The 20,848-nt window shown below is 41.3% G+C and overlaps 2 protein-coding genes across 2 annotated transcripts in view; both read right to left on the reverse strand.

The window, feature by feature from the left end:
• Positions 1-9,613, reverse strand: part of LOC137079147 (complement receptor type 2-like) — a 43,790-nt gene extending 34,177 nt beyond the window's left edge. The window contains exons 1-6 of the mRNA XM_067447112.1: positions 9,520-9,613; positions 9,110-9,298; positions 7,571-7,759; positions 5,404-5,592; positions 1,667-1,855; positions 270-458 (exon numbers count right to left, since the gene is read on the reverse strand). Coding sequence (XP_067303213.1) covers positions 270-458; positions 1,667-1,855; positions 5,404-5,592; positions 7,571-7,759; positions 9,110-9,298; positions 9,520-9,613 — 1,039 coding nt within the window. The remainder of the gene's footprint in view (positions 1-269; positions 459-1,666; positions 1,856-5,403; positions 5,593-7,570; positions 7,760-9,109; positions 9,299-9,519) is intronic.
• A 10,012-nt stretch (positions 9,614-19,625) lies between these two features.
• Positions 19,626-20,848, reverse strand: part of LOC137079148 (C4b-binding protein-like) — a 31,151-nt gene continuing 29,928 nt past the window's right edge. The window contains exons 6-7 of the mRNA XM_067447113.1: positions 20,126-20,314; positions 19,626-19,765 (exon numbers count right to left, since the gene is read on the reverse strand). Of these exons, the coding sequence (XP_067303214.1) occupies positions 19,626-19,765; positions 20,126-20,314 (329 nt within the window). The remainder of the gene's footprint in view (positions 19,766-20,125; positions 20,315-20,848) is intronic.

A 20,848-nucleotide genomic window follows, 5' to 3' on the forward strand; every position in this document is an offset into this window, starting at 1 on the left:
TGTCCGACCGCCCGCTCCAAGCAGGACTCAAACCCGAGTCAATACTAAGGAGGCTAAGTTGACATAATCTCCTGACCTACCAGAGTCAGTTACGTTGTTTTATTGCCGTTAACAAATTCACTCCCACTGCATCTTGGGATAGTAAAGTTTCCAATCTCGTCAGTAGTAGTAGATCATCTGAGTATATTTTGCCACCTCTTGTTACAGACTATTTTTAGCCTTAGGGAAGTATGTGATTTCAGATGCAGTGTGAAAACAGCCTAAATTACCTTCAGGGACACACTCAGGCAAGTTCAGCCACTGGCCATCTGATACACATGTGACCACTGATGAGCCAATCAGGTCAAATCCCTTATTGCAGATGATGGTTACGGTGTCTTTGGGTTCGTACTGCGTCCTCTCTCGACGTTTTACCAATCGGTTTGCCACAGCAGGTGCTGAACAGAAGATCACTGGCTCTAAACCAGGAGAAAAAAACAATTCATAAAGCCAAAAACTTGACCTTCCATGCTTGACCCCTAATTATATGACGCCATTAAAAACAAGTGTTCTTGAAAGTTATCCTTTTCCCCTCTTCTTATAATTTACTCATTTACCTATCTAAACTCATAAAAAGTAATATAATTTACATAAAAAGTACAAATAAATTATTTAAAAGAATTACACTTAGAAGTTTAATACCTAACCAGTGGACCACATGCATTATACGGCACATAAATATAGGTATTGATGAAGGGTGACCAAAATTAAATGTCAGGACAATGTTTGACATTTAATACTGACAGCAGCTGCCTTTGATACTTAACTGGTTGAGAGTCAACTCCAAAGTCACTGTCTACCAAATGTATCCTGGTAATTTCATGTCAATGCCAAAGGCCAACATTTTAGCTATGGCAACCAAAACACAATACTAAATTTCATAATGTTAATATCCACACCGTGTAAAATTATAAAATGACAGGAATTCAATGTTGGAGGTTGATATCAATTTAGTGTTGTGTTTGGACATATACATGATTTCGCCAAGATTCCAATGTTGGAGTCCAATGTATTTCTGGTGTTAGATTTAGAGAAAGAAACTACCTTTATTGAGCTGCCTGCATTCTTCATATCACTTGAACGTTGAACTCAGTTTCAGATTAAGTTTTCAAACCAGCGATGCATCTGAATTCACCCACTTCTTGAGTAGGTACTTATTTGAATAAGGACAACTGTTTAAAAAGTATATCTATCTATATGTAAGCCCTCATGTCCTACAACCCGCACACTCCAAGCGGGACTCAAACCCAGGTCTGCCAACATTAGAGTTTGGAGGCTAAAGGCTACAACCTCTAGTGGCAGTCACTATAGCATCTCTTGAGATCCGAGGACTGAGGTTCTCACACAGCAACTACTAGCTGGCCTCCGATACCTATATGTAATCCGAACATACTACATACTAACATATCCACCAAGTTGACATAATCTCCTGACCTACCAGAGTCAGTTACGTTGTTTTATTGCCGTTAACAAATTCACTCCCGCTGCATCTTGGGATAGTAAAGTGTCCAATCTCACCGGTAGTATTAGGTCATCAGAGTATATTTTGCCAACTCTTGTAACAGACTTTTTTTAACCTTAGGGAAGTATGTGATTTCAGATTCAGTGTGAAAACAGCCTAAATTACCTTCAGGGAGACACTCAGGTAAGTTCAGCCACTGGCCATCTGATCCACATGTGACCACTGATGAGCCAATCAGATCAAATCCCTTACTGCAGATGATGGTTACTGTCTCTTGGGGTTCGTACAGCATCCTCTCTAGACGTTTTACCAATCGGTTTGCCACAACAGGTGCTGAACAGTAGATCACTGGCTCTAAACCAGGAGAAAAAACAATTCATAAAGCCAAAATAATTACCTTCCATACTTGACCCCTAATTACAGTCTTGTTCAAAATAATAGCAGTACAATGTGACTAACCAGAATAATCAAGGTTTTTAGTATATTTTTTATTGCTACGTGGCAAACAAGTTACCAGTAGGTTCAGTAGATTGTCAGAAAACAAACAAGACCCAGCATTCATGATATGCACGCTCTTAAGGCTGTGCAATTGGGCAATTAGTTGAAAGGGGTGTGTTCAAAAAAATAGCAGTGTCTACCTTTGACTGTACAAACTCAAAACTATTTTGTACAAACATTTTTTTTTCTGGGATTTAGCAATCCTGTGAATCACTAAACTAATATTTAGTTGTATGACCACAGTTTTTTAAAACTGCTTGACATCTGTGTGGCATGGAGTCAACCAACTTGTGGCACCTCTCAGCTGTTATTCCACTCCATGATTCTTTAACAACATTCCACAATTCATTCACATTTCTTGGTTTTGCTTCAGAAACAGCATTTTTGATATCACCCCACAAGTTCTCAATTGGATTAAGGTCTGGAGATTGGGCTGGCCACTCCATAACATTAATTTTGTTGGTTTGGAACCAAGACTTTGCCCGTTTACTAGTGTGTTTTAGGTCATTGTCTTGTTGAAACAACCATTTCAAGGGCATGTCCTCTTCAGCATAGGGCAACATGACCTCTTCAAGTATTTTAACATATGCAAACTGATCCATGATCCCTGGTATGCGATAAATAGGCCCAACACCATAGTAGGAGAAACATGCCCATATCATGATGCTTGCACCTCCATGCTTCACTGTCTTCACTGTGTACTGTGGCTTGAATTCAGAGTTTGGGGGTCGTCTCACAAACTGCCTGTGGCCCTTGGACCCAAAAAGAACAATTTTACTCTCATCAGTCCACAAAATGTTCCTCCATTTCTCTTTAGGCCAGTTGATGTGTTCTTTGGCAAATTGTAACCTCTTCTGCACATGCCTTTTTTTTAACAGAGGGACTTTGCGGGGGATTCTTGAAAATAGATTAGCTTCACACAGACGTCTTCTAACTGTCACAGTACTTACAGGTAACTCCAGACTGTCTTTGATCATCCTGGAGGTGATCATTGGCTGAGCCTTTGCCATTCTGGTTATTCTTCTATCCATTTTGATGGTTGTCTTCCGTTTTCTTCCACGTCTCTCTGGTTTTGCTCTCCATTTTAAGGCATTGGAGATCATTTTAGCTGAACAGCCTATCATTTTTTGCACCTCTTTATAGGTTTTCCCCTCTCTAATCAACTTCTTAATCAAAGTACGCTGTTCTTCTGAACAATGTCTTGAACGACCCATTTTCCTCAGCTTTCAAATGCATATTCAACAAGTGTTGGCTTCATCCTTAAATAGGGGCCACCTGATTCACACCTGTTTCTTCACAAAATTGATGACCTCAGTGATCGAATGCCACACTGCTATTTTTTTGAACACACTCCTTTCAACTAATTCAACTAATTGCCCAATTGCACAGGCTTAAGAGCGTGCATATCATGAATGCTGGGTCTCATTTGTTTTCTGACAATCTACTGAACCTACTGGTAACTTGTTTGCCACGTAGCAATAAAAAAATATACGAAAAACCTTGATTATTCTGGTTAGTCACATTGTACTGCTATTATTTTGAACAAGACTGTATATGACATTATTAAAAACAAGTGTTCAGGCAAGATCTCCTTTTTCACTCATCTTTTCATCGAATAGTGAAAATCACAACTCATAAAAAGTAATACAATTTAAATAAAAAAGTACAAATTAATAAATTAAAATAATTACACTTAGAAGTTTAATACCTAACCAGTGGGCCACACGTATCATACGGCACATGAATATAGGTTTTGATGAAAGGTGACCAAAATTGAATGCCAGGACGATGTCTAATGGCATCATCAATTTGACATTGAATACTGACAGCAGCTGACCTTGATATTTTACTGTTTTTGAGTCAACATAAAATTCAATGTCTACCAATTGTATCATGGTAATTTCATATTATTGCCAAAGGCCAACATTTTAGATACAGTAACCAGAACCCAACATCTCATGGTTGTTGGCGCAATAACTCCGATCCTTCATGTATTCATACTCTTGTGTAATCGATGCCCCATCCTAAATAAACCTGTTTCTTCCGGCATAACCTGAAATTTTGAATATTCCGATCTAATATGATTTCTGACCTGTAAGGTTGCCAGAATAATAATCATACACTGTTTGTTAATAGGCCAGAGGAGAACTGGCACCCCGACTGAGTCTGGTTTCTCCCAAGGTTTATTTTTCTCCATCATGCCCCGATGGAGTTTTGGTTCCTTGCCACTGTCGCCTTTGACTTGGCTTGCTCAGTTGGGGACACTAAAATTATGATTAAAGTTATTCAACTAATTATACAAATAACATTTCTGAATTAGGTTATATTTAATTCTATAAACTTTAACACTGATATGCCAACATTGTCGCTATATGATATATTAAAATAAGCTGATAACATCACTGTTTTCTCCAGTACGACTGTACAGCCAAATCTAATTTTGTTACAATATTATCCTGTTTGACACTATCGTGATTGTAAAAGCGCTATATAAATAAAGTTGATTGACTGATTGATTGATGGTTGTCATAACGATAACATCTAATGGCATCATATTAACATCAAATATCAACATTTTAGCTATGGTATATAATACATAATACAACATCTGCTCAACATCAAATATCAACATTTTAGCTATGGTATATAATACATAATACAACATCTGCTCAATTAAAAAGTGACAGGGATTCAATGTATATCCAATGTTGGAAGTTGATATCAAGATAGTGTGGTTTTGACACCAACCTGATTTCAATAAGAGTCCAATGTTGGAGTCCAATGTATTTCTGATGGTAGATTTAGAGCAAGAAACTACCTTTCATGAGTAGCATGTATTCTTCACATCACTTGAAATTTAGGAGGAAGTTGAACGTAGTTTCAGATTGAGTATTCAAACCAGGGCTGCATCTAAATATCCCACACCCTCTTGAGTAGGTACTAATTCTGAATAAAGACAACCGTTTACATAGTATATCTATCTATATGTAACCCCTCATGTCCGACCACCCGCTCCAAACGGGACTCAAACCCGGGTCTTTAATAAGGAGGCTAAAGGCTGCAACCTCTAGTGGCACTCACTAGTATGGCTCTTGAGATCAGAGGAGCGAGGTTTACGCACACTGCAACTACTAGCTAGCCTCCGTTACATATATGTAATCTGAACATACTACATACTAACATATTCGCTATGTTAACATAATCTCCTGACCTACCAGCATCAGTTATGTTGTTTCACTGATGTTAACAAATTCACTCACGTTGCATCTTGGGATAGTAAAGTGTCCAATCTCGCCAGAAGTAGTAGGGCATCAGAGTACATTTTGCCAACTCTTGTCAAAGACTATTTTTAGCCTTAGGGAAGTATGTGATTTCAGATGCAGTGTGAAAACAGCCTAAATTACCTTCAGGGAGACACACAGGCAAGTTAATCCATTGGCCATCTGTTCCACATGTGACCACTGATGAGCCGAACAGATCAAATCCCTTACTGCAGATGATGGTTACTGTGTCTTTGGGTTCGTACTGCGTCCTCTCTAGACGTTTTACCAATCGGTTTGCCACAGCAGGTGCTTTACAGATGATATGTGGCTCTAAACCAGGGGGAAAAAAATCATGAAGCCAAAAAAATTTGACCTTCCATACTTGACCCCTAATTATATGACACCATTAAAAACAAGTGTTCATGCAAGTTCTCCTTTTTCACCCATTTTATCATGAACTAGTTAAAATCACAACTCATAAAAAGTAATACAATTTAAATAAAAAAATTATAAATTAATTAATTTGAAAGAATTACACTTAGATGTTTAATACCTAACCAGTGGTCCACACGTATCATACGACACATTAATATAGGTGTGGCAAGGGGGGCGTGGTTCAGCGAGGTCTGCAGCGGGAGAGAGAGCCGCGGGACGAGCGGTAAGTGAGTGGGTTGGACGCAGATTAATAACACCTGTCTCTTGTTCCAGTAATGAGCGCGGAGAGGGTATAAAACCTTGGTGGAACCAGAGACCAGGGAGAGAGAGAGACGGACGGTTGATGCCCAAACCCCAGAGACTGAGAAACCGGAAACCGGAAGTGCCGACTGGCCAGTGTAACAAAGTTCGATAATATGAGGAAGGAAGAGGACACGGGGGTCGGCTGAATGGTTGATGCTGTTTATTTATTCTCATTCAATGTCAAAACACACTCAGTAGTGTATAGTTTCTCTTTCTCAAAATAACAACGATCACTTCTGGGTCGGCACTTCCGGTTTCCGGTTTCTCAGTCTCTGGGGTTTGGGCATCAACCGTCCGTCTCTCTCTCTCCCTGGTCTCTGGTTCCACCGAGGTTTTATACCCTCTCCGCGCTCATTACTGGAACAAGAGACAGGTGTTATTAATCTGCGTCCAACCCACTCACTTACCGCTCGTCCCGCGGCTCTCTCTCCCGCTGCAGACCTCGCTGAACCACGCCCCCCTTGCCACAATAGGTTTTGATAAAGGGTGACCAAACTTGAATGCCAGGACGATGTCTAATGGCATCATCAATTTGACATTGAATACTGACAGCAGCTGACCTTGATATTTTACTGGTTTTGAGTCAACATCAAATTCAATGTCTACCAAATTTATCACGATAATTTCATATTAATGCTAAAGGCCAACATTTTAGGAACGGTAACCAAAACCCAACATCTCATGGTTGGCATAACGATAACATCTAATGGCATCATATTAACAACAAATATCAACATTTAAGCTATGGTAAAAAAACAAAACATCTGCTAAATTATAAAGTAGGGATTCAATGTATTTCCAATGTTGAAGGTTGATATCAAGATACTGTTGGGTTTTGACACCAACCTCATTTCAATAAGAGTCCAATGTTGGATTCCAATGTATTTCTGATGGTTGATTTAGAGCAAGAAACTACCTTTAGTGAGCAGCATGCATTCTTCACATCACTTGAAATTTAGGAGGAAGTTGAATGTAGTTTCAGATTGAGTATTCAAACCAGGGCTGGATCTAAATATCCCACACCCTCTTTAGTAGGTACTAATTCTGAATAAAGACAACCATCTAAATAGTATATATATATATATATATATATATATATATATATATATATATATATATATATATATATATATATATATATATATATCTATATGTAACCCCTCATGTTCGACTGCCCGCTCCCAGTGGGACTCAAACCTGGGTCATTAATTAGGAGGCTAAAGGCTGCAACCTCTAGTGGCAGTCGCTGGAACGTCTCTTGAGATCAGAGGAGTGAGGTTTACGGACACAGCAACTACTAGCTAGCCTCCGTTACATATATGTAATCCAAACATACTACATATCAACATATCCGCTATATTAACATAATCCCCCCACCTAGCAACACCAGTAACGTTGTTTCACTGATGTTAACAAATTCACTCACGTTGCATCTTGGAATAGTAAAGTGTCCAATCTCGGCAGTACTAGTAGATCATCAGAGTATATTTTGCCACCTCTTGTTACAGACTATTTTTAGCTTTAGGGAAGTATGTAATTTCAGATGCAGTGTGAAAACAGCCTAAATTACCTTCAGGGCGACACTCAGGCAAGTCCAGCCACTGGCCATCTGATCCACATGTGACCACTGATGAGCCAATCAGATCAAATCCCTTACTGCAGATGATGGTTACCGTCTCTTGGGGTTCATACTGCATCCTCTCTCGACGTTTTGCATATCGGTTTGCCACAACAGGTGCTGAACAGTAGATCGTTGGCTCTAAACCAGGAGAAAAAACAATTCATAAAGCCCAAAAATGTACCTTCCATACTTGACCCCTAATTATATGACATTATTAAAAACAAGTGTTCAGACAAGTTCTCCTTTTTCACTCATCTTATCATCGACTAGCGAAAATCACAACTCATAAAAAATCATTCGATTTAAATAAAAAAGTACAAATTAATGAATTGAAAGAATTACACCTAAAAGTTTAATACCTAACCAGTGGGCCACTCATATCATACGGCACATGAATATAAGTTTTGATGAAGGGTGACCAAAATTGAATGCCAGGACGATGTCTAATGCCATCATCTAATCCCATATAGTCCTAATGGGTTGTTATCATAGCTATTAAAATCCAGTGTTCTGTATTTTGCGTATGTGAGTTTTTGTTGTAGATGGCTATAAAAAAAAAAATATATATATATATATATATTTTTTTTTTAATTGTGTACTGTGCTAATTAATTGAGATTTCTTACAGCTCTTACAGGTTTTTGGCCTTGTTAGTTTCGTAGCTTCTATTGCTCTCCCCTTTTTTTGTAAGTCGCTTTGGATAAAAGCGTCTGCTAAATGATTAAATGTAAATGTATCATCAATTTGAAATTGAATACTGACAGCAGCTGACCTTGATATTTTACTGTTTTTGAGTCAACATCTAATTCAATGTCTACCAATTGTATCACAGTAATTTCATATTAATGACGAAGGTCAACATTTTAGATACAGAAACCAAAACCTAACATCTCATGGTTGTCATAACGATAACATCTAATGCCATCATGTTAACAACAAATATCAACATTTTAGCTATGGTAAAAATAAATAAAAAATCTGCTAAATTATAAAGTGACAGAGATTCAATGTCTATCCAATGTTGAAGAAAGACAACCGTTTAAATAATATATATATATATATATATATATATATATATAACCCCTCATGTCCGACCGCCCGCTCCAAGTGGGACTCAAACCTGGGTCATTAATAAGGAGGCTAAAGGCTGCAACCTCTAGTGGCAGTCGCTAGAACGTCTCTTGAGAACAGAGGAGTGAGGTTTACGCACACAGTAACTACTAGCTGGCCTCCGTTACATATATGTAATCCAAACATACTACATACTAACATATCCGCTATGTTAACACAATCCCCTGACCTAGCAACACCAGTTACATTGTTTAACTGATGTTAACAAATTTAATTGCGTTGCATCTTGGGATAGTAAAGTGTCCAATCTCGTCAGTAGTAGATCATCGGAGTATATTTTGCCACCACTTTTCTTAGACTATTTTTAGCTTTAGGGAAGTATGTGATTTCAGATGTAGTGTAAAACAGCTTAAATTACCTTCAGGGACACACTCAGGCAAGTTTAGCCACTGGCCATCTGATCCACATGTGACCACTGATGAGCCAATCAGATCAAATCCCTTACTGCAGATGATGGTTGCTGTGTCTTGGTGTTCGTACTGCGTCCTCTCTCGACGTTTTACTAATCGGTTTGCCACAACAGGTGCTGAACAGTAGATCACTGGCTCTAAACCAGGAGAAAAAACAATTCATAAAGCCAAATAATTGACCTTCCATACTTGACCCCTAATTATATGACATTATTAAAAACAAGTGTTCATGCAAGTTCTCCTTTTTCACTCATCTTATCATCGACTAGTGAAAATCACAACTCATAAAAAATAATACAATTTAAATAAAAAAGTACAAATTAATAAATTGAAAGATTTACACTTAGAAGTTTAATACCTAACCAGTGGGCCACACGTATCATACGGCACATGAATATAGGTTTTGATGAAGGGTGACCAAAATTGAATGCCAGGACGATGTCTAATGCCATCATCAATTTGACATTGAATACGGACAGCAGCTGACCTTGATATTTTACTGTTTTTGAGTCAACATAAAATTCAATGTCTACCAATTGTATCATGGTAATTTCATATTAATGACGAAGGCCAGCATTTTAGGTACAGTAACCAAAACCCAACATCTAATGGTTGTCATAACGATAACATCTAATGGCATCATGTTAACAACAAATATCAACATTTTAGCTATGGTAACAAATAAAATAAAAAAATCTGCTAAATTATAAAGGGACAGAGATTCAATATCCAATGCTGAAGGTTGATATCAAGATACTGTTGGGTTTTGAAACCAACCTGATTTCAATTAGAGTCCGATGTATTTCTGATGGTTGATTTAGAGCAAGAAACTACCTTTCATGAGTAGCAAGTATTCTTCACATCACTTGAAATTTAGGAGGAAGTTGAACGTAGTTTCAGATTGAGTATTCAAACCAGGGCTGCATCTAAATATCCCACACCCTCTTGAGTAGGTACTAATTCTGAATAAAGACAACTGCTTAAATAGTATATAAATATATATATCTATATCTATATGTAACCCCTCATGTCTGACCTCCCACTCCAAGCAAGACTTAAACCCGGGTCATTAATAAGGAGGCTAAAGGCTGCAACCTCTAGTGGCAGTTGCTAGAATGTCTCGAGATCAGAGGAGTGAGGTTTACGGACACAGCAACTACTAGCTGGCCTCCGTTACATATATGTAATCTGAACATACTACATACTAACATATCCTCTATGTTAACATAATCCCCTGACCTAGCAACACCAGTTACGTTGTTTCACTGATGTTAACAAATTTACTCACGTTGCAACTTGGAATAGTAAAGTGTCCAATCTCGGCAGTAGTAGATCATCAGAGTATATTTTGCCACCTCCTGTCACAACTATTTTTAGCCTTAGGGAAGGATGTAATTTTTTAGATGCAGTGTGAAAACAGCCTAAATTACCTTCAGGGAGACACTCAGGCAAGTTCAGCCACTGGCCATCTGATCCACATGTGACCACTGATGAGCCAATCAGATCAAATCCCTTACTGCAGATGATGGTTACTGTGTCTTGGGGTTCGTACTGCGTCCTCTCTCGACGTTTTACCAATCGGTTTGCCACAACAGGTGCTGAACAGTAGATTGTTGGCTCTAAACCAGGAGAAAAAACAATTCATAAAGCAAAAAAAATTACCTTCCATACTTGACCTCTAATTATATGACATTATTAAAAACAAGTGTTCATGCAAGTCCTCCTTTTTCACTCATCTTATCATCGACTAGTGAAAATCACAACTCATAAAAAGTAATACCAATTTAAATAAAAAAGTACAAATTAATAAATTGAAATAATTACACTTAGAAGTTTAATACCTAACCAGTGGGCCACACGTATCATACGGCACATGAATATAGGTTTTGATAAAGGGTGACCAAGACTGAATGTCAGGACGATGTCTAATGCCATCATCAATTTGACATTGAATACTGACAACAGATGACCTTGATATTTTACTAGTTTTGAGTCAACATTAAATTCATTGTCTACCAATTGTATCACGGTAATTTCATATTAATGCCGAAGGCCAACATTTTAGGTACAGTAACCAAAACCCAACATCTGCTAAATTATAAAATGACAGGAATTCAATGTATATCCAATGTTGAAAGTTGATATCAAGATAGTGTTGGGTTTTGACACCATCCTGATTTAAATAAGAGTCCAATGTATTTCTGATGGTTGATTTAGAGCAAGAAACTACCTTTCATGAGTAGCATGCATTTTTCACATCACTTGAAATTTAGGAGGAAGTTGAATGAACGTAGTTTCAGATTAAGTATTCAAACCAGGGCTGCATCTAAATATCCCACACCCTCTTGAGTAGGTACTAATTCTGAATATATATATACATGTAACCCCATACTAACATATTCGCTATGTTAACAATCTCCTGACCTACCAGCATCAGATTCGTTGTTTCACGGATGTTAACAAATTCACTCACGTTGCATCTTGGGATAGTAAAGTGTCCAATCTCGTCACTAGTAGTAGATCATCAGAGTTTATTTTGCCACCTCTTGTCACAGACTATTTTTAGCCTTAGGGAAGTATGTGATTTTAGATGCAGTCTGAAAACAGCCTAAATTACCTTCAGGGACACACTCAGGCAAGTTCAGCCACTGGCCATCTGATCCACATGTGACCACTGATGAGCCATTAAGATCAAATCCCTTACTGCAGATGATGGTTGCTGTGTCTTGGGGTTCGTACTGCGTCCTCTCTCGACGTTTTACCAATCGGTTTGCTACATCAGGTGCTGAACAGTAGTTCATTGGCTCTAAACCAGGAGAAAAAAAACAATTCATAAAGCCAAAAACTTGACCTTCCATGCTTGACCCCTAAATATATGACACCTTTAAAAACAAGAGTTCATAAAAGTTCTCCTTTTTCAATCATTATATTATTTACTCATTTACTTATCACAAATCATAAAAAGTAGTACAATTTACATAAAAAAGTAGAAATAAATGATTTAAAAGATTTACAGTTAGAAGTTTAATACCTAACCAGTGGGCCACATGCATTATACGGCACATGAATATAGGTTTTGATGAAGGGTGACCAAAATTGAATGCCAGGACCATGTTTGACATTGAATACTGACAGCAGCTGCCTTTGATACTTTAGTGTTTAGAGTCAACTCCAGTGTGTGTCAGAAATACGGATAATTTCTTCACTTAACTGAAACTGGCCACTGCCTTACAGGCCAAGAAGACCAGCCTGGTTGGCACTATTGGAAAAAGTAAGCGCGATTTGCCCCCTTTTCGCAAAAAAGCAAGCAGAGTTGTATAACACAAAAGTGCTAAAAAGTGCGGATGCGAGACTCATGATATACATAGCACAGAGTAATCAGGAAGAGAGAGATCTGATGGTGCCTCTTTAAGAAAATTTCTCTATGAAGTCATGGCTATTGTCAACAGCAGACCCTTAACCAATGAGTATATGAATGATCCATCTGGTCCGCCGCCTCTTACACCTAACCATATCCTGACAATGAAGTCTTCAATAATTTTACCACAGCCTGGAGAGTTTGTCAATGAAGACCTTTACCTACGTAAGAGATGGCATAAGGTGAAGTATTTATCGAATGTGTTCTGGTCACATTGGAGAAAAGAATATCTTCTAAACCTGCAACACCAGCAGAAATGGCATAAAAGTAGTAGAAATGCAATCACATTGTCATTCTGAAAGATGACACGGCTCCACACAGTCATTGGAAGTTAGCAAAGGTAACAGAAGTGCACAGTGGCACAGATGACTGTGTGAGAACTGAAGTTGTTGATCAGTGATTCAACACTGGATAAAAGCGGCAGACATGTAACTAAACTGACTTACCTTGAAAGGCCTATCCAGAAAATAGTTACCCTGATTGAAGCTGATTAAGAACTTACCTTTTGTCTACAGTTTCTTGAGTTAGTCCATAATACTTTGATTAAAGATTATATAACCAAGTTTAAAAATCACAAGAATGTGCTTTGGTGGGAGTGTAACTAACAGAGAAATCAGTTCATATTTTATGCTTATTTAATTATTTTGTTTAAGACTTTTAATTTGAAACTGTTAAAGAACTGTTAGAGTGGAGACTTTTATTATGAAAAAGAAGCACAGAGTAATCTGGAAGAGAGAGATCTGTACTGCATGAAAAGTTGAAACGTATTCCACATTAACGTTATATTCTACTCACCTGAAGTTAAAAGGGACATCAGATGCACTACAGTGAAGTTTACTCACACATCAACTATTAGCTAGCCTCTGATACATGTATGTAATCTGAACATACTGGATACTAACATATCCGCCATATTGACGTAATCTCCTGACCTCCATTTTTAGCCTTAGGGAAGTATGTGATTTCAGATGCAGTGTGAAAACAGCCTAAATTACCTTCAGGGAGACACTCAGGCAAGTTAATCCATTGGCCATCTGATCCACATGTGACCACTGATGAGCCAATCAGATCAAATCCCTTACTGCAGATGATGGTTACTGTCTCTTGGGGTTCGTACTGCATCCTCTCTCGACGTTTTACCAATCGGTTTTCCACATCAGGTGGTGAACAGTAGATCACTGGCTCTAAACCAGGAGAAAAAACAATTCATAAAGCCAAAAACTTGACCTTCCATGCCTAATTATATTAATCATTAAAAACAAGTGTTTATGCAAGCTCTTCTTTTTCACTCTTCTTATCATTTACTATTAAAAATCACAACTCATAAAAAGTAATACAATTTACATAAAAAGGTAGAAATAGATGAATTAAAAGAATTTCAGTAAGAAGTTTAATACCTAACCAGCATTATACAGCACAATACCAGCTGAAATCACTCACTCCCCTGAGTAGGTACTTATTTGAATAAGGACAACTGTTTAAAAAGTATATCTATCTATATGTAACCCTGCATGTCCGACGACCCGCACACTCCAAGTGGGACTCAAACCTGGGTCTGCCAACATAAGAGTTTGATACTCTAACAAGGAGGCTAAAGGCTACAACCTCTAGTGGCAGTCACTAGAACATCTCTTGAGATCAGAGGAGTGAGGTTTACTCACACAGCAACTACTAGCTAACCTCTGATACGTATATGTAATCTGAACATACTACATACTAACATATCCGCCAAGTTGACGTAATATTCTGACCTACAAGAGTCAGTTACGTTGTTTTACTGCCGTTAACAAATTCACTCCCGCTGCAACTTGGGATAGTAAAGTGTCCAATCTTTACTAGTAGGTCATCAAAATATATTTTGCCAACTCTTGTAACAGACTATCTTTAGCCTTAGGGAATTATGTGATTTCAGATGCAGTGAAAACAGCCTAAATTACCTTCAGGGACACACTCAGGCAAGTTAAGCCACTGGCCATTTGATCCACATGTGACCACTGATGAGCCAATCAGATCAAATCCCTTACTGCAGATGATGGTTACTGTGTCTTGGGGTTCGTACTGCGTCCTCTCTCGACGTTTTACTAATCGGTTTGCCACATCAGGTGCTGAACAGATGATATTTGGCTCTAAACCAGGAAAAAAAAAAAAATTCATAAAGCTAAAAAAAATGTACCTTCCATGCTTGACCCCTAATTATATGACATTATTAAAAACAACTGTTCATGCAAGTTCTCCTTTTTCACCCATCTTATCATCTACTAGTGAAAATCCTAACTCATAAAAAGTAATACCATTTTAATAAAAAAAAGTACAAATTAATACATTAAAATAATTACACTTAGAAGTTTAATACCTAACCAGTAGGACATACATTTCATACAGTACATGAATATAGGTTTTGATGAAGGGTGACCAAAATTGAATGACAGGATTATGTCTAACGCCATCATCAATTTGCCATTGAAAACTGACAGCAGCTGACCTTTATAGTCTACTGGTTTTGAGTCAACATCAAATTCAATGTCTACCAAATGTATCATGGTGATTTCATATATTAATGCCGAAGGCCAACATTTTATGTACAGTAACCAAAACCCAACATCTCATTGCTGTCATAATGATAACATCTAATGGCATCATATTAACATAAAATATCAACATTTTATCTATGGTAACCAAAACCCAACATCTGCTAAGTTATAAAGTGACAGAAATTCAATGTATATTCAATGTTGGAGGTTGATATCAAGATAGTGTTGTGTTTTGACATCAACCTGATTTCAATAAGAGTCCAATGTTAGAGTCCAATGTCTTTCTGAAGTTAGATTTAGAGCAATAAACTACTTTTCGTGAGCAGCATGCATTCTTCACATTACTTGAAATTTAGGAGGAAGTTGAACTTGGCTTCACATTAAGTATTCAAACCAGGGCTGCATCTAAATATCACACTCTCTCTTGAGCAGGTACTTATTCTGAATAAGGACAACCATTTAAAAAGTGTATTATATATATATATATATATATATATATATATATATATATATATATATATATATATATATATATATATATATATATATATATATATATATATATATATAAAACCCCTAATCTCCGACTGCCCGCTTCAAGCGGGTCTCAAACCCGGGTCTTTAGTGAGAAGGCTAAAGGCTGCAACCTCTAGTGGCAGTCGCCAGAATGTCTCTTGAGATCAGAGGAGTGAGGTTTACGCACAACGCAACTACTAGCTGGCCTCCGTTACATATTTGTAATACAAACATACTACATACTAACATATGCGCTATGTTAACATAATCTCCTGACCTACCAACACCAGTTACGTTGTTTCTCTGACGTTAACAAATTCCCTCACATTGCATCTTAGCATAGTAAATTGTCCAATCTCGCCAAGTAGAAGAAGATCATCAGAGTATATTTTGCCAACTCTTGTCACAGACTATTTTTAGCCTTAGGGAAGTATGTGTTCCCTTTCAGTCGGTCACTTCGACGTACGTCGGAAGGACCGAAGCATTGGGATTACTTCTGGGAACCCCTATCAGCTTCGAGATATAGAAAATGGGCCAATGAACATTGCCGTGTGTGCTTTGCATATCGCATCCCACCCCCACTGCACAGGTTTAAAGCGGAAGCGATCGCCACGCACTGTTGTCATTCACTTCGGAGCCGTACGGCGTTGATGAAGCGTCTCGCTGCCTGTCATTCAGCGAGAGAGAGAGAGAAAGCATGTGCAGAAAAAAAAAAAAAATTATTATTTTTTTTTTTTAAATCGCTCGTGTTGGCCAGACAGCAAAAAACAGTACGACTGCTATCTCACTGCTGCTGAAAGAGCTGAGTAAACTGAGCAATTTACACACACACACACACACACAACACACAGTTGGTTCGGTGGGCGTGTTTCATACTGGTGAGAGCAGGTATAGGCTGCACTATTCTCATGTATTTCTGCCGCGGTCGATCCCTGAGTGCTTCAGCACTAAAAGAATGAATTTCCTCACAAAAAGAGCTACACGGTGACGTTGCGTCTTTTTCAAGATGGCATTCCACCCGTGCGTTTCTGGATGCGGTCATTCCCTGTCGCCTGCTGACGGTCACAAACGCTGTAATCACATGTCTGGGCTTAGAGCACGCTGAGGCGGTATTTGTGGATAGCTCATGTTCTCACTGTGGGAACATGACTATCTCTGCGCTTAGTTTGAGACTCACCTACCTCCGGGAGGGTGGAGTCCCCCTATGCATAGCTCGATTTAAGTCTATTCCTGCCCAGCAGAATAGGCCTACTTTGATGGATGGCCGGGGTGACCTGAGGATTAAGTTTAGGGCAAACCCGCCGAGCGATCCTCCGCGGGCCCCTATTCCCTCACAAGCGCCACAACTGGTGGTGCTTCCGGAGGATTCCATCGGCCCCTCTCATGGGCGTCCGATGGTGTCTTTTGGGGCACCTGCGGGTGAACAGATGTCGATCACTGAATTGGAGGGGGAGTTTCAGTCCTCAGAGGATGAACATTCGACTGTACTGCCTCCCTCTGGGAGAGTGGCAACGGTCGAGTCGGACCCCGAGTTGACGGCTATGCTTTCCCAGGCCGCCGAAAAGGTTGGGCTGGAGTTGAATCCTCGACCACGTTCCAAACCTTCTAGGTTGGATGATTGGTTTCTTGGGGCGGGCCGCGCTGGTTCTCAGCCTCCCGCCCTGCTGCCTTTTTTTCCAGAGGTGCATGAGGAGCTTACTAGGTCGTGGAAAACCATTTTGTGCCCAAAGGCGACCTGGTGGCTCCTCCCTCCTCACTACCCTAGATGACAGGCAAGCCAGGGGGTATGAATTTCTCCTGCTGGTGGCAGCTGCTTCCAACTGGCGTGGGGACCCAAAGCTCCCGTCCGGGGCCTGTGGAGTCTGACCGCGAGGGCGGTCTGTTCTAGTCTGACCGCGAGGACCTACAGGTCTTGTGGCCAGGCTGCGTCTGTCCTGCATGCCATGGCGTTGCTTCAGGTGCAAGCGGCCCAGGCACTCATGGACATGCACAAGGGTAGTCCCGGCCCAGAGCTCCTCCGGGAGCTCCGGGCTGCAACGGACATCGCCCTCTGAGCGACAAAAATCACCGCCCGTGCTATTAGCAAGGCGATGTCCACCTTGGTGGTCCAGGAGCGGTATCTCTTGCTCAACCTGGCCAACATGAGGGAGACCAAAAAGACTTGGTTCCTGGACTCCCCTATTTCGTCGGCTGGGTTGTTCAAGCTCTCAACGAGATTGAGAGCTTTGCCCAGCAGTTCTCGGCAGCCCAGAAGCAGACGGAGGATATTTGGCACATCCTGCCCCGGTGGTCTGCTGCTGCCTCCATCCCGCCGCCGGTGGCAGCCCTTCTGCCTGCCTGTCACCGAGGACGCCTGCCCGCCGCCCCGCTCCCATCCCGTCCCTGCCCAGCACCAGCAACTACCCGGGCGTACAACGGGCTTGCAGTTTCAGGTCTGTGGACGGGGCCTCAACTGCAATGGCACATCAACTGCCTGGAGTTGTTAGCAGTTTGTCTGGCCCTGAGCCGCTTCAAGACGCCGCTCCAGGGCAAGCACGTTCTGGTCTGTACGGACAGCACTGCAGCTGTAGCGTACATCAACAAACAGGGTGGTCTACGCTCCTGTCGCATTTCAGAACTCGCCCGCCACCTCCTGTTATGGAGTCAAAAGTATCTGAGGTCACTTCGTGCCACTCACATTCCGGGCCTGCTCAATCGTGTGGCCGACGAGCTCTTACTACAGTCAGTGCTTCTGGGAGAGTGGAGACTCCGTCCCCAAGTGGTCCAGCTGATTTGGGATCACTTCGGGGCCGCACAGGTAGACCTGTTTGCCGCCCCGGACACAGCCCATTGCCAGTTGTTTTATTCCCTGACCGAGGGGACCCTCGGCACGGTTGCTCTGGCGCACAGCTGGCCCCGGGGCCTACGCAAATATGAGTTTCCCCCAGTGAGCCTTCTTGCACAGACTTTGTGCAAGGTCAGGGAGGACGAGGAGCAGGTCCTGTTGGTAGCTCCGTATTGGCCCAACAGGACGTGGTTCCCGGAACTAGTGCTCCTTGCGACAGCACCTCCTTGGCCCATTCCTCTGAGGAAGGACCTCCTGACCTCCTCATCGAGAAGACCCCCAAAGATGTTCAGTCAGGGCCGTGCTTTCCTTTCTGCAAGATGGGTTGGAGAGAAGGCTGTCTCCCTCCACCCTCAAGGTGTATGTGGCCGCAATCGCTGCCCATCACAAGCTAGTAGAAGGTAAGTCCTTGGGGAAGCACGACCTGATCGTCAGGTTCCTGAGGGGCGCGAGGTGATTAAATCTGCCTCGCCGCCCCTCTATACCCACTTGGGACCTGTCTCTGGTGCTGAGTGCACTGCAGAGACCTCCCTTTGAGCTTTTGCTGTCAGTAGAGTTAAAAATCCTGTCTCTAAAGATGATACTCCTGACTGCATTGGCCTCTGTCAAGAGGGTAGGGGACCTGCAGGCATTTTCGGTCGACGAATCATGCCTAGAATTCAGGCCTGACAACTCTCACGTAATCCTGAGACCCCGGCCTGGATACGTGCCAAAGGTTCCCACCACTCCCTTCTGGCACCAGGTGGTGAGCCTGCAAGCACTGCCTTCAGAGGAGGCAGACCCAGCCCTAGCTTTTCTCTGTCCCGTCCGAGCCCTTCGGACTTACGTGGACAGAACGCAAAGCTCTAGGACCTCAGAGCAGCTCTTCGTCTGTTACGAAGGCCATCAGAAGGGAAAGGCTGTCTCCAAGCAGAGGATGGCCCACTGGATAGTGGATGTCATCGTATTGGCGTATGAATCCCAAGACGTGCCCTGCCCACTCAGGATTAGAGCCCACTCCACCAGGGGTGTAGCCTCGTCCTTGGCACTGGCTCGTGGCACCTCGCTGACAGATATTTGTAGAGCTGCGGGCTGGGCGACACCCAACACGTTCGCTAGATTCTATAGCCTACTTGTAGAGCCGGTATCTTCCTGTGTACTCACTTCCCATAGTCGGTAGCACCGGAGTGCCCGTTCTAGTGTTGGCTTGCTGCGCCACTCCCTTCCTCATGGAACGGATGCGTGCGCTTATATGCGCTGGAAGTGGTAGTAACTGTGGCGTTTTCCATAGGGATCCCAATGCGTTGGTCCTTCTGACGTATGTCGAAGTGACCGACTGAAAGGAAACGTCTCGGTTACGTATGTAACCCTCGTTCCGACGTACGCCCCCTCGCCACAGTTGCTGTACCCTCACTGCAGGCCGAGCCACTAGTTCAGCTCCTCAGTGAAAAACAACAGTGCGTGGCGACCGCTTCTGCTTTATACCCGCACAGCGGGGGCGGGGTGCGATATGCAAAGCACGCACACCAATGTTCATTGGCCCGTTTTCTATATCTCGAAGCTGATAGGGGCTCCCAGAAGTGATCCCAATGCGTCGGTCCTTCCGGCGTACGTCTCCGTTCCCTCCTTCAGGGAACGAGGGTTCCATACGTAACTGAGGCGATTTCAGATGCAGTGTGAAAACAGCTTAAATTACCTTCAGGGAGACACTCAGGCAAGTTCAGCCACTGGCCATCTGATCCACATGTGACCACTGATGAGCCAATCAGATCAAATCCCTTACTGCAGGTGATGGTTACTGTGTCTTGGGGTTCATACTGCATCCTCTCTCGACGTTTTACTAATCGGTCTTTCACAGCAGGTGCTGAACAGAAGATCACTGGATCTAAACCAGGAGAAAAAACAATTCATAAAGCCAAAAACTTGACCTTCCATGCTTGACCCCTAATAATATGACACCATTAAAAACAAGTGTTCATGCAAGTTCTCCTTTTTTACCCATCTTATCATCTGCTAGTGAAAGTAGTACTAGTGAAACTCATAAAAAGTTATACAATTTACATAAAAAAATTACAAATAAATAAATCAAAAGGTTGGTAAAACACATTCTTTCGAAGGTTTGATTGTTTTCATGGGGTGCACTGTAACATTTGTTCATACGTTGTTAAAAAAATAAAAAATAAAAAAAATTGCACAATTTTTCACTTTTTACCTTTATTCGGCACTGCTCTGTCCCGCCTTGTAAAAACAGTCTGATGGTTTTCTTGGGTTTTATGAAGCCAGTCTCTCAAAAAAAACCCGCAATGGGCTCAGATTGGTTAGCTGACTTGTGCGTTTTGATTCGCTAACCACCTAGTGCACGTGTTTGTTGATCTGTAAGCTATCACGGGCTGTGGGCGGGGTGGGGCGCCGCTATTAT

Source organism: Pseudorasbora parva, chromosome 6, assembly GCF_024679245.1.
Source record: "Pseudorasbora parva isolate DD20220531a chromosome 6, ASM2467924v1, whole genome shotgun sequence".
NCBI classification, from domain to species: Eukaryota; Metazoa; Chordata; class Actinopteri; order Cypriniformes; family Gobionidae; genus Pseudorasbora; species Pseudorasbora parva.